Source organism: Centroberyx affinis, unplaced genomic scaffold, assembly GCF_046629955.1.
Source record: "Centroberyx affinis isolate AG114_WGS23_722 - 3 ecotype Tasmania unplaced genomic scaffold, CSIRO-AGI_Caff_v1 ptg001925l_1, whole genome shotgun sequence".
Classification (NCBI taxonomy): domain Eukaryota; kingdom Metazoa; phylum Chordata; class Actinopteri; order Beryciformes; family Berycidae; genus Centroberyx; species Centroberyx affinis.
In genome coordinates, this window is record NW_027280287.1 from 200442 (window position 1) to 214944 (window position 14503).

The window sequence follows — 14503 nt, forward strand, 5'->3', positions numbered from 1 at the left end:
GTCTCGGTGATGTTTAAATGATAGATATGAAACTGTTGAAATGACAAGTCTAAAAATAGAAGTTCACCTAAGGAGACATAGCTGACGCCTGTTTCTAGACAAACCAGCCTGTCTGGCCCCGAGCAACTGGACTGGGTTTCAGCTCTGCTCAATATGAGCGGCCAATCAGCACTACGGGGCGGGTTAGCTGATGACAGAGAAAGGAACGCGCTGCAGAATTTCAACAAACAACAATGGCGGCTCTTAAGGATAGTTTAAATGATGCAGCTCTGTTAGTGTCTAACGGAGCTAATCGGGACATCGTCAAACTTTACTACGCTTACATGGTCAAGACAAAACTCTTCTGTATCTTGCACTGACATCAACCTTTGTTTTAACGTGTGAAGGACCCATCATGCTACGTTGGCTGTAATAGGCTAATGTCTTTTTTTTTTTTTATCATTTAAGTATAATAAATACAAAATATAATTTACAGATATATAAAATCTATGAATAGAAATGTTATCTATATTTATGCACCTTTATCGGGGATGCAGCCTTTGTCAATTATGCCCCAAAGCTATGGAACACACTACCCATAGATATCAGGGAAGCCAGCTCGCTAAATATTTTTTAAAAGAAAGCTAAAACTTATCTCTTCACTTTAGCCTTTAACTAGCTATGACTTTCCTGATACAGGCCTGAAACTCTTTTTTATTTTTTGCACTTGCTTCGCACTTATGCACTGCTGCACTTCTTTTAAAATGTTGTATTTTACTTGATTTTATGCATTCTATGTACTCTATTTCTTAACTTTATTTTTATTATTCAGTGGGTTTTATTTTCCATCTTATGTTATGCTCATTCTATGTCTATTTTCATGCATGTAATTTCTTTGTTGTAAAGCACTTTGAGCTGCATTTCTTGTATGAAAGGTGCTATACAAATAAAGTTTATTATTATTATTATATTTAGTTTTACAGACTAGTGTTTCCATTAACAACAGTGTTAAAAAGACTGATTGTTTCACTTTGTTTCCACTTCAGGTAATTTGGAGTTAAATTATTCACGACATGTACTCATGTAAATTCTTGTAATATGCAACTCCTCTAAGGGAAATATCAATTAAGTGGATACCTAATTTATTATTATTATTATTTAATGGCTTATTTTCCCATTTTATTAAAATCAGTAAGTTACCTCTGGTAGTGACACTATTGGCTCGAAGTGAATATCCACATTATTAGCCTCCTCTTCATCACTCCCCTCCTCCTCTCCATTGTTCTTTGGTGCTGAGCACACTGCGGGTCCAAACACTGTTGCTCCGGCGTTTGCCCACGAGAAGTTAGAGTCTACAGAAGAGGGGAAAATATGAAAATATGACATAAGAAATGTAATAAAATATAATGCTACTGCCTTGCTTGGGACATGCTAAGTCACCTGGACTTGACAAAAATGAGGATGTAAGAGCATTTCATTATTTCTATCAGTCAAGGAGACAAAGCCGACCTTTCTGTCCAAAAGCAAATTCTCCTGTGGTATTGGCCAGGTCAGCGAAGGAGAAGCCTCCTAATGAGTTGAAGCCAAAGGATGCGTCTGTAGGGAGAGGAACATGAAGCCAAAGTTATTGGTAAATAGTGAATTGTACGCAATTGATGTTATACTTCATTATTGTGCACGGGATTCCTACATTAATTTATAAAAAACAGAAAAGAAAAAAAAGAAAACAGGGATGTTTGAGCTTGTATCTCGAATTTAAAATACCCCGTGTCCCCCCACACAGAAGGGATAGCCCGTCAAGGAGGCAGAGAATGGTCTTCCTTGTGTAATAAGGGACAGGAGGTAGTGTATACCTTGACTAGTAGTTGTAGTAGTAACTGCAGCAGCAGTAGCGTTATTGGAATCAGGCTCAGGGCTCTTCTTGGTTGACAGGTCAATGGGAGAGCTGCTGCTAGGAGCTTCATTCTGGGTCTCTGATGGCTGGTCTGAGGTCTGGTCCTCTGGCGTGGAGGCGCTGCCTGCAACTTCCGCGGTGCTGGATGCCTGGTCTGAGGTCAGCTCTTCTGGAGTCTCGGCAGGGCTGCTGGAAGCTTCCACTGCTGTGTTTAACTGGGCATCCTGAAACAGTCAAGGAATCAATTCCATTTTAATAATTTGACAGTATAGAAGGTTTCAGGTGCCCTCTGGCAGCCATGTTGGAGGTCCTCAGCTCTTGGCAACAGCAGCTGAGAACAGCTGATTGCATATCGAAACTTGTGACCTGGCCATCTCAACAGTATGAAAAAGAAATGGTTAATTTCTGTGCCGGTTTTGGATTGAGGCTTGTCAATTCACCACTGACACATCTGATCTATTGTATCTAGTGTCAGCTTGTTAGCTAGCTAACCATATCCGATATCAGATACCATAACCGTATCTGGTCTTCTTGTAAGCACGTGACTTGTACAATAGTTAACGTTACATGTCTGGCTTTGTATATAGTGGCGGCAAGTAGTTAAAATTAGCTGCTTTGTTAAATTAGCGTGCTAGCTAGTTAGCTAACTAATAAAGCCAAAAAACAACTGTTGTTCAGGTTAACTGAGCTGACACTTCAAACTATATCTCAGCATGTTTTGGAGTAGATGAAGTATACCTCTGGTATGATGGATATGATGCAGTGTGTTTGATTACATATTTATTGTAGAAATGCTCAATATCAAACTGGTTGCATATGTGAAGCCTTTAACCAGAATGGATTCTAGTGCAATATTTGGATCAGATTCCAAGTATGCATGAATATCTCGTTTCAGAGGCTTTTCCACTCCGACAGGAATGCAGTTCCGGGTGAAACACTGAATACTCGGAATATTTTGGCATGAAAATTGTCAAATTTCAAGATACTGAATATTAGCACAAAATAATGTTTAACTGCAGCTTCAATCCAAAAACTGGTATCAGCCTTAAAAGCCATTTTGGTCAAACCCTAATGGGAACCCCATTTTAGATTTCAAAGTCTTGTGTCCATAACGCAAACTGCATACCAAGTCCTGCTGTGCTTTGCGGACTTCCGTGTCAAAGTCTTCAGACTTGTTGTGGTCCGGGTCGCTGTCACCGGTGCCCAGGCCACAGAAGAAGGTGGGGGGAAGCTGGAGGCTTTTGGCCTTCTCTTCCTCCTCCGGCGTGGGCTTCTTCTCCCAGACCACCTGGCAGTCTGGCTCTGAAGCTGCCTCTGCCTGGAGGGTTGAGACTGGATGGAGGACACACAAAGTTAGGGGTAGAGAATGACTGGTAGCTGAGCTGAGTGCTACTTTTAATTAACCTGATCAATAAACTGGGTAGAAGCAGTTTCACAAGCAATATGGTTGAAGAGAAAAGAGAGAAAAAGACAAGGGAATAGAGATAAAAGGAGAGAGTGGGAGGAAGGGGGGGATAAGAGTGAGAGGAGAGAAAGCAAGAGAGTGATGGGCCAGAGGAATGACAAAAATCTATCTATACATATAGAGAGGATACATCTATATCTATCTCTAGGTATAAGCACACACACACACACACACACACACACACACACACAACATAATACAGATCTCAAAATATCAAGGAGATAAATCAAACCAATATGGTAACTGTCAAAGGATAAGGGAGACGCTGAGGTATTTGTTATAATGGAATAGCAGTGTGTGACGTACCATCACCACACGCTGCAGCATTTCTCTCAGGAAGATCAGGGTAGAGCTTTCCATTCAAGGCTTTCACCGCTGACTCATAGTCCTCATCTGAAAATTCACATCAAATTCAACTTGTCTTCTTTGCCTAAATGACATTGCTTTGATTAAGGAGGATATGTTGATTGCATGGTTTCTATCTCGGGCACCAGAAGAGCTGACCTCAGCTAAATTAAACAATTTGTAAGACCTTGTTGATGCCATTGAGAATGAATGAAATGAAATAAACATGAAAATGAAAACAACTATAGACTTATCAGAATATGGATCTGTGTGATTGGGCTGATTTTGCAATGAAAAAAACAAAGAAATAAAACAGAAAGGGCAAATTTTTCAAGACTCTCTGAAACTGAAGTTACTTAAAAATTCTACATTCAGCTTTATTCAAGACCTTAAGGCCTTGAGCTTAGACAATATAATTCATATTTTAAGATTTCTTCAGGACCTGCAGACACCCTGGAAAATTCCTTGCTGCTATGTTTACCATTTTTCAGCTAAGAACAATTCTAAAGTGATAGGCTAGTTAGTATGGTTTCCAGTTACCATGACAGGGCCAAATTGTGCTAGCCAGTGACAACTTGCTCCAATCCAACAATCCAATTTCCCCATGGGTTCATTTAAGCTTCATCTTATCTTAAAAACAGAAGAGGGAAACTAGAGGGTTGTTTCTCATCTTTCTGGTCTCACCGTCAGTTTGGTCATCGCTGGTGTAGCCGGGTTCATTCTGGTAGCAGAAGAAGGTCAGGGGCAGCAGCAGTTTCCTGGCTAAAGCAGCCTGTTCGGCGGTGGGCTCCCTGACATACACAACCTCCACCTCAGAGTCCGAGTCTGAGCATGCACTGCCTTCTTCTGCCTGGGGGGGTGCTACAACACAGACATGTGGATTAAAAACAGTCAGGCTGGGAAGGGACTGCTTAAAGAAGGTAGAATAGCAGAAATGAAGTTGCTTTCTTTATACCAATGGAGTTCCCTGTATACCCAAAGGTGTTAGTTCCACACACAAAAAAAAAACACATCATGCATTGCACAAACGAATGGCATGCATTTCTCCTTGTGTAAATTACTGCAAAACTACTTAGGATGTTCACTGAAAAACCTCAATCACGCAATCAAGTATTTAATTCAAATACATAGTCTGTAAGCTAATATGCATTGAGAGAATATTTAATTCAGAATGTATTTCCTGGTGCTTTGTAATCCAATTGATAGACCGCAGTCCACTGACAACCCACATTTTCCATTTGCAACAGAGGAGCATTGTACCCGAGTTTGAACCCCAATCTCGTTTCACTGAGGTATAAATCACTGGTGAGGACCAGATTGGACAGGGAATTGCATTTCATGCTGTTGCTACACATCCTGCACTAAAAATGGCGTATGTGACGTTTGCACAGTGCATTCCTCTCAGAGGGAATGCTCTCAGAGGAATCTCCTCAGCTCACCTTTCAAAAGAGGGAGGAGAACATTGGCTGTGGCCAATGTGCCCCTTGTTGCTATCCAGAACATAGTTGTATCTTTCCTCTATCAATTCACAGGTCAATTGCCCATTCAAGGTTAGCAAACATCACTGCAGTTGTTATCACTGCATTACCACACCACAAATTTGACCATAGCTTGAGATCCTCTGGCAAGGCACTTTTGACTGTGACTCAATCTAGACTCAAGACTTAAGATGATCAGGCATCCGCCATCTGGGTGCCTACTTTGTGGAACTGGACCTGCTTGAGGTACTTAGGCTAAATCTATATCGTTTTTTAAATCTCTGCTCTAAACAAATTTTCATACACTGGCTTTCCTGTAATGATTTATTTATTTTGTTTTCTTTTTATTTCTTTTTATCTTTTTTTTTTTATTTATTTTGGTTCCTTGTTTTATTTATTTTTAATTCTATAGCTTGTACCATTTTCTCTTTTTTAGATGAAGCACGTGCTCAACTTTTTTGAGATATGTGCTATAGGCTATAAGTTGACTATTATTACAACTCTTGGTACAAGTCAAAACTGCCACCTCCATTTGGTAACACACACTGGACATGCAAGACGTTAGCTTCTTGGTTTGTATTTTCCACTCCGTGCAGCCAGGTTATGTCTTTCTGGTGGTGAGGGCCAGCCAGGTGACAGCTGAGAAGGTGACAACACACATTGCAGTGATAAGAGTACCTGGGGGCTCAAATTGGGTGGTTGATGTGCTGGTCCAAAAAGCCATTGGGTTATCTTTGAAAAGCCTAAAATCCAACCCTAAAAGATAATGGGTTGTTGGGTGAAAAGAAACTAATTGTGAGGCTGGGATTATAATCACACAAACAAGAAGGCTAAAATTATTAAAATAAGAATGTGAAATACTATACTAATGTGAGTAGATGCGGCATAGTTATGTAAAAATGTGTTTATAATGTAATCAGACAATCTCTTTGAGGGTATGCATCATTTGAATGGTCATTAAAGGGCAATTCCGGTTATATTGAACCTGGGTATTAGTGATGCGCGGATCAGGTCTGAAGCCACCCGAATCTAAAAATAAAATCTCAGATTTTTTCACACCTACATCAGATTTACGATTTTGATTGATTTTCTTTTTCTTACAAACTAAAAAAGACAAAGGCATTATTCAAATAAGGAAGTGGCTTTACAACTGAATTGTTCCCCCGAGTGCTGCTCAGTGGGTGCCCACTGCTCCTAATAGTTAGTATGGGTAAAAGTGCAAAGGATGAATTTCCCCATGGCAATCAATAAAGTGTAAACAAATAAAAATTTTTAAACATAAAATAATGATGCCGCTAATGTTACCTGCTTTTTAGCAGGCATTTGGGGGCTGCCGCTAGCTTGTGCATGTCACAGTGCCCACTCAGCTGCGTGCCTCTGTTGGAGACGCTGGAATAAATCTGTTGCGCTGCTACCTTTAGTTGCCACAGACTTTAGACAAACTTTACAACGGACAGTGGTTCGCTCGGCGTCGAAACCAAACCGCTTCCAAACGACTGAGGAGACACTGCCTTTTTTTGGAAACGAGCTCCTCACTTGTAGCGTGTGCTGCCGTCTTGATACTGTGTTTGTGTCTGAGGGGAAATCTCGGTGGGCGTTCTTGTCAACTGCAGAAGCTCAGGGAAGCGGTGGGGCTTGATTGAGAGAGAGCAGTTCCGTGCCGTATTTACCCAGGTTAAAGTGAAACTCAATTTTCATTTTTACACATCGTCCTGAACCATGAATTTGAATAAATTGATAAAATCGATTTATCGCCCAGCCCTACGATTGTTTAAAATTTTGTCACTTCACTGTAGAGCTTGATGTAGCTTCAGTTAGCGATTATAACACATCCTTTCAACACAGTAGCACTCACACTGCAATGGCACCTGCCTACATCCAATTTCTGATTATCCATTGCCTGAAAATAAGATATTAAACATGTTATTTTAACTAGCATGAGTTAGACCACAAAAGTACTCTGATGCTGCATTCAGTACATATCGGATGCTCTGTGAATTCTCCAACCTGGCATCACATAATTAAGAAGTGTGTCAACACAAGTAGTAAACATAGCAGGGAGTCCACCAAAATCGGCAGTCCAGATTAAATATCAAAATCATCAGTTATATTCACTTCCCAATACAATCACCCGTACCTAAGAAAAGCGAGAAATCTCTACTGTAGTTCTTTTATGGTTGCTTTTAAATTCTTAAAGACAAATTGAAATTTTGGATGTGGCTATTACAAACACGGCAAGAAAGCTACTAAGCTGAAGTAATCAAAGCCCGTTCTTCCAATATAACCTGAACGCAACAGAAAACCAGCAGCTAGTAAAGTAAATAAGAAAGTGTGTGAGCAACGCTAAAAAAAAGTATCAAATGCGCAATCATAACCGACATGTTGTGGTAATGGTTCAATTGCAGCTAGCCTATTTAAATATATGTTCAACTGCAGTGTGATATGTTGAAAGGACGTGTTTTAATGGCTTTTTGGTTCAACCGTTGGCCCTGTATTTGTGTGTTGGACAGCAGTGCTCCCCACGAACTGAAGCTATGATGAACTGAATCACTGAAGTGATGAAATTTTCATGATCAAAAACTAGAAAAAAAAGGCCCAGGTTGAAAATAACCAGAATTATCCTTTAAAACCCAATGTGGCTTATTTATTATTTGCATTGTTACTCAATGTATATGTTAAGTATGATTAAACATAATCTTAAGTGCTGCAAGTCACTGCAGCACAATGACTTCAATACCATTTCTGTCCTGTCAAAAAACTGTGCATAGGCTGGGTCACCTAAGGGTGCTTTCACACTGGCCTTTTAGTCAGAATTTGGGTACGGTTCGTGTCAAAAGTTGGTAATGGGGAAGCTTTTTTCGAACTCGGGTCCGGACCCAGGAACCGCACCAGAGTTCACCAGTGCGAGGCGGTTCCACGAGAACAGTGGTACGGTTCGCATCAGTGGGAACGCAGTCCATACTCATTCAGGAAATAAAAACAATGAGCACATGCGCTTCTGCTGCAATGTGATGGAAAATAAATCTGTAAAGTCTGGCCAGTAGTGAGGCTGTCGTGTTGAGGTCACCTCCGTGAGGCGAATATTTTTCTGAATTTGTGGCATTTCCACCAATAAAGTGCATCTGACGTACTCACATGATGACGAATGTTTTACGCAAACATACTGCGGTTCGGCAGAATTATAATAGTGTGAAACCAGACCAGTGACGCCTGGGGGCCTGGGAGCAATCGAACTCGGGTTCGGACTCAAGCAAATCTACCAAGTGTGAAAACGACCTAAGTAGATGATGGACTAATGAGATGCAGATGGGACAAGACAATGGGGTAAACATCAACTGATGGAGAAAAACATTGTCATGATGTTGTCAATCAAAAACAAGCATTTGAAAACAAATTGTGTCAACAGAATCAGACAAATGTGGTCTACTTGAAGAGATAGTCTTACCTTTCTCTGGGATTCTGAATGCAGGTGTTGCAGATGAAGCCTGGGAAGGCCGTCCACCATCTTTGGCTTTGAAGTTGGATGCAGAATCCTCAACCTCAGAGGAAGATTTGGGAGTGCCAAAGATCTTCTGAAGGCTATCGGTGCCAAAGACAAACTTAGGAGGTGACACCACTGCCTTGGAGGGGTTGGCTGGGCTGTGTGTCCCAGCTGCAGGGGTCTTACTGTCAGGGGGAAGCTCTGTGCATTCCCTGGTGGTCTCCTCCAGAACAGCGATGGCTTCTGTCCCACACACTGTGGTGGCTGTGGTTGCTGCAGATCCTGTGGCTACAGTGCCTTGAGGAGTAACCACCCTAGATGTTACAGGGGTCAATAGTATCCCTTTTTCTTGTGCGTTCTTGGCCTCTTCAAAGACCTCTTTGAATGTGTTAGCTACGTCCTGCAGCTTGAACCTCACAGCTAATTGTTCAACTTTACCCTCACTCCCTTCAGCAAAGTCCCAGGCGCTCCAGACCCAGGCCTTCTCAGCACCCTTCATAGGTTCCAACTTCATGGCTGTTGTGATCCAGTGGTTTGCACAGATCTTGAGTACCTGGTCTCTCCTCATAATCAACCTCACCCGTTTGGTGTCGTAATTCTGCAGGATCTTGAGGTCTCCAATGCCCCTCTCCTTCCACTGACTCAGGTCTTTATCATAGCGATACAGTTTGGCCCTGTGACTGAAGACTACCTGCTCGTTTTCCTCCCCCGTGGAAATCTCCACCAGGTCAGGCAAGGGGACGACAGGTTCAAAGTACTGGCCATCCCTTTCCTCATCCTGAGTCACATCCTGCTCGTCATCAGTACCCACTGAGGCTCTGCTCTGGTTAAGCTTAGCAGGAGACTTGGACGGACTGATGCCAGGCTGGAAACTGAAGCTGAAGCCAACAGTGGGTTCCCCAAAACGGAAAAGGTTCTTTCTAATGGGACTGCTGGCAATGGGAGAGGCATAGACAGATGTGTCAGCAGTATCATCTAAGGCCTCCTCTCTAAGGTCATAGTTGTCCCACTCCAAGGTGGGGCCAGTGCTCTCAGCATGAGGCTTGATTACCAGGCCCGAAACATTGCTGGATGCTGTGATGTCTGCCTGGCTATCATTATCCTTGATCTTTGTTTTCTCGTCTGTCAGGAAAAATTTCAGGTCTTTCAAACCAGACTTCATTTCTTCAGCTTTCTGAATGAGTTGCGCTGTTCTGCCTGAGTCAATAAGTTTGTGAGGGGTTTGCAGCGGGATATCCAAAAGAAGTCTCTGACACTCCTCAAATTTCTGCTTAAACTCCTCAGCCAGCTCTGGGGTTTTGAACTTGGCAGCCAGCTGTTCCAGTTTGGCATCTCCATCAGAGAAATCATTAGCCAGCCACATCCATGCCTTGTCGGAGCCTGCTAGGGGCTTAAGGTTCATGGTGGTGGTGATCCAGTGGTTGGCGCATACCTTTAGAACCTGCTCTCTTCTCATCAGCACCCTCAGCCTGCCATTGGTACTGTTTTTCAGGAATTTGAGGATTCCCACCCCACGCTCTTTCCACTGACTGGTGCTGGGGTCAAATCTGAACAGCTTCACACGCTGGGAGTAAAGAACCTGTTCATCCTCCTCCCCTGTCACCAAGTCCACCTTCTCAGGCATCTGGACCACTGGCTCAAACTGGATGTCATCGTTCTCCTCCGTCTTATACATATCCTCTTCCTCCTGTTCAGCTAAGCCGTCTGCCTTGTTGGGCGTTGCGTGTAATGATAAGAATAGCTGCTCACCAGCCCGAGAAAAACCTTTGAAATTGGGGTCTTTCTGGCCAAACTGGAAGTCGCCTCCAGAGGACTGGGCCAAGTCTGCAAAACTGAACGTATTGGGTTTTCCAGTAAACAGTGGATTTTGATCTTGCTCTGTTTCACCCACTGATGGTGTAGACTCATTTTCTTTCTCTCTGTGTTGATCAGCTATGCTTTTCAGGAACATGGAGGCAGACCCTGATGCAGGTGTTTGAGTGTCAGTAGAAGGAGTTTCTTTTGCAGTGTCCTGAATGCCAAACTTGAAGCCACCAGCTGGAATGGGCATTGAGAATGAGAAGCCTGAAGAACTTGTGGTACTACATGCAGATTGGGGAACCTCAAACTTGAAGGAAGCAGCAGAGCCTTTGTCTTTGTTTTGACCAAACTGAAAAGTACTGTCAGTTCCGAGGGCTGTTGTAAATCCAGTTCCAGTAGGTTCACTCGATGAACTCTTACTTCCGAAGCTAAAGCTGAAGGTGGAGGCTGAGGGAGCATTGCTGGTTGTGGTTTTAGCACTGGGGTTAGGCGTCTGACAGGACACACACTGACTGGCAGAGGCATCGTTCCTCACCAGACAAGTGTCACAGTCCCATTGTCCATCCTTCTTGGCAAACATGGCTCCTAAGGAGGGGTTGGGGCACGGGGTCTGGCAGGAAACACATTTAGAGGCTGATGCATCGTTTCTGACTAGGCATGTATCGCAGTCCCACTGCCCATCTTTCTTTGCAAAAGCAGCCCCAAAACCTGACCCAATTGACACAGTTGATTGTTTTGATGCTGCTGGAGCCTTCACTGTTGATTTAGCTGCAGGGTTGGGATTTTGACAGGAGACACAACTGTTAGCAGCAGCTTCATTTCTTACACAACATATGTCACAGTCCCACTGTCCTGGCTTCTTGCTAAACTGGGCACCAAACTCAGAGCCAAAAGCAGAATTTGAGGGCTTTGCTGCTGGTGCAGCTGCTGTGGCAGTTGTTTTAGCTGAGGGGTTAAGAGTCTGACAAGAAACACAACTGTTTGCAGAGGCCTCATTTCTCACAGAACATGTGTCACAGTCCCACTGCCCTGGCTTCTTGCTAAACTGTGCACCAAACCCAGAGCCAAAAGCAGAGGTTGAGGGCTTTGCTGCTGGTGCAGCTGCTGCAGTGGCAGTTGTTTTAGCTGAGGGGTTAAGAGCTTGACAAGAAACACAACTGTTTGCAGAAGCCTCATTTCTCACAGAACATGTGTCACAGTCCCATTGCCCTGGTTTCTTGCCAAACTGAGTTCCAAAGCCAGAACCAAATGCACTGGTTGCTGTGTTAGCAGGTGTTGTTGAAGTGCTTGTGCCAAATGTAAATGAAGATGGTATAGAAGCTCCAAATGCCCCAAATCCTGTAAATGTAGAGCCTTCATTACTGGGTTTTGATGAATCTGTCCCAAATTTGAAGGTAAAGCCACCTGCTGAAGTTGGCCCTCCAGCAAGGCCTTTGGTTTCACTACCATCTATACAATCTGGCTGTGATGAAGAATTTGGATTGGCACTCTGACAAGCGACACACTGCACAGCCGTGGCCTTATTTCTTACAGCACACACATTGCAGTCCCATTCCCCTTCTTTAATTGCAAACTGGGCTCCAAACATTGCCAGAGGTTCAGAGGGTTTTAGACTTGCTTCTTTCTTCTCCTGCTGGTCATGCTTCTCTGGTGACTTGGGCACAATTTTCTGGGCTTCCTCAAACTTGGTTTTGAAAAGTGATGCCTCATCTGCCGTTTTGAAGCGGATGGCCAGCTGCTCCGGCTTAGGCTGTTCATCTGCATAGTCAATGGCATTCCAGACCCAGGACTTGTCTGAGCCAGCATTTGGTTTCAGTAGCATATCAGCAGTGATGTAGTGGTTGGCACAGATCTTAAGGACTTGTTCCCTCCTCATCAAGAGGCGGACCTTCCCTGAAGTGCTGTGTTTTAGGATTTTAATGTTGCCGATGCCCCGCTCCTTCCATTCTTTTGTCTCTGTGTCAAATCGGAACAGCTTCGACCTGTTGCAGAACATCTCCTCCTCCTCCTCCTCACCTGTTTTCACATCTACTTTATCAGGAAGGGGTACAATGGGTTCAAAGTGAGGGCCATCCTCATCTTCCTCCACATGAGTGCTGTCATTGTCGCTCTCCACTGCCCTTTCTTCTTCTGCAGACTTGGCCATCCCAAATGCAGGCTTGGTAACATCTCCAAATTTAAAAGGCTGCTCCACTTTTCCAAACAGGCCTCCAGTGCCTGTGCTCTGTGCAGCGTCAGCAAAAGAGAAGCCAGTGACGTTTTTACTGCCAAAGGTAAAGATGCCTGTTTGGCTGGGGGTCTGCTCCTGAGCCAGAGGCTTCTGCTCAGGAACTATATCTGTTTTAGTGGGAATGTCTGACGTCAAAAGACCAAGCAGGTTCTCGCTATGCTTGGCCTGAGAGGCCGAGAAGGTGAAGTCTCCATCGTTGGATTTGAAGTTGGAGTTGAATTTAAAAGCAGCTGAAGGTGTGGGCTGGGCAACTGTCCCTGCTCCAAAACTAGGCACTTTGGGGACTTCGGCAGGTGCCTGCTGGCCGAAAGAGATCTTCCCAAAGTCCATGGGCTTCCCCTCAATGCTCTTTGGTGGCTGAACAGGGACTACAGATGGCTTGGTGAAATAGCCAGGCTCAGGCAGGGGAGGGTTGGTGGTTGGTTGAGTGACGCTATGTCCATAATATTCCTCACTGTATGGGGAAAGGAGGCTAGTGGCTGGTGACTCAAAGCGGAGAGGGGTACCAAAGACTTGGTCTTGAGGAGGATAGATGCAGGCTGGAGCCGTCTGCAAGGGAGGTGTATGAGTGGGCTGCTGGTAGGCATACATATGCTGCTGTGGTGGCATACGGTTCATGCCATACATTGGGCCCTGTAAAAAAAGAAACAAATCAAGATTCACTCATTAACATTAAGGCCTGTTGACAAAAATACCCATTAAAAATCTCTTAGAAGTAATAATTACCTTGGTAGGGGTTACATTTGCTGCTGTGCGAAGGAGATATTGAGAGTTATAAGCAGGAGATTGGTTGTAGTATACAGATGGACCTGTGGTGGAAACTGAAAGTAAAAATATAAAAACTGTTAATTTATAAATTATATTTTCATTCATAAGATCTTTTAACAAAATCTGGCACAACACATTTTTTGGTAGAAACAGTCATAGGGTTCTATGTGGTATGCTGACCTGTTAGGGGGGCCCCATGGAAGGACTGGACTGGGGTGAAGGGCTCCTGTAGGCCCTCCGCCCCATAGCTCTCCCCATACATCCTGTGGTGAGGAGAGCCCGTGTTCCCAGTGGAGTTGTGTCTCAGATCATGGACCTCATTCTAAAAAACAAAGCTTAGTGAGAACTAACTCCAGTTACTACGACCATATAGAGCATTTTATCAGATTCTAAAAATACACATAACATTGATTTAACTATACAGTTCAGTATACCCAAAATGTGCAAAGGTAAAGAATAAAGACGATTTTATTTGGAGTTGTTTGAACTCTAAGCCTGACCTTGAGGGCCTCTACTTGCTGGCAGAGCATCTGGAGGAGGGTTTTTTGGTCCTCCACCCAATGGGGTGGTGTCTTGGGAGAAATCTGGATGACAGGAGAAAAAAAATTGTGAAAAAGTCAATCACTTATGATTGATGATTTTTTGTGATAAATATAATCAAATGCACTTCTGCAGCCATAAAACCATGTCAATTGGCCTTCTGAATAACCAACCTACCAAGTGTCTTTTGGAAGGAGAGACAATGCTTTTGTTAGGGGAGGGAGTGGAGAACTTGATGTGGGATATGGTGGCGGCAGTTTCAGTGAGACGAGCAGGGCTGGAGTGGGCTGGTCCTCCTCGGCCCTCCTCCTCCTCCTCATCCATGGCCTCGCCGCTCTCCCCCAGCTGCTGGTTCACCTCATTCAGGAGGTCCATAACCTCCTCCATGGACACAGGCAGCTAGGGCAGAAAATACAGTCAATGGTTTGATAGTTATGAAGTCATTAACATTTACAAACAAATAAGAACATGTTTTCTCTGAGCCCAGAGGGTCCCTGTTGTCTCATCTGTGAAGTTTCCTTTT

General features: G+C 43.7%; 1 protein-coding gene across 6 annotated transcripts in view; it reads right to left on the reverse strand.

Moving 5' to 3' along the window:
• ranbp2 (RAN binding protein 2) overlaps positions 1-14503 on the reverse strand; it is a 32538-nt gene that overhangs the window by 4802 nt on the left and 13233 nt on the right. Inside the window, exons 16-28 of one of the 6 annotated variants that reach the window (XM_071530392.1) lie at positions 14158-14379; positions 13941-14024; positions 13621-13762; positions 13399-13493; positions 11886-13305; positions 8607-11546; positions 5840-5917; positions 4368-4544; positions 3645-3731; positions 3000-3205; positions 1833-2097; positions 1489-1575; positions 1180-1331 (exon numbers count right to left, since the gene is read on the reverse strand). In XM_071530392.1, coding sequence (XP_071386493.1) covers positions 1180-1331; positions 1489-1575; positions 1833-2097; positions 3000-3205; positions 3645-3731; positions 4368-4544; positions 5840-5917; positions 8607-11546; positions 11886-13305; positions 13399-13493; positions 13621-13762; positions 13941-14024; positions 14158-14379 — 5955 coding nt within the window. Of the gene's footprint in view, positions 1-1179; positions 1332-1488; positions 1584-1832; positions 2098-2999; positions 3206-3644; positions 3732-4367; positions 4545-5839; positions 5918-8362; positions 8380-8606; positions 13306-13398; positions 13494-13620; positions 13763-13940; positions 14025-14157; positions 14380-14503 lie in introns of all 6 variants that reach the window. The other 5 variants (XM_071530390.1, XM_071530388.1, XM_071530389.1 and 2 more) reach the window with 5 other exon arrangements.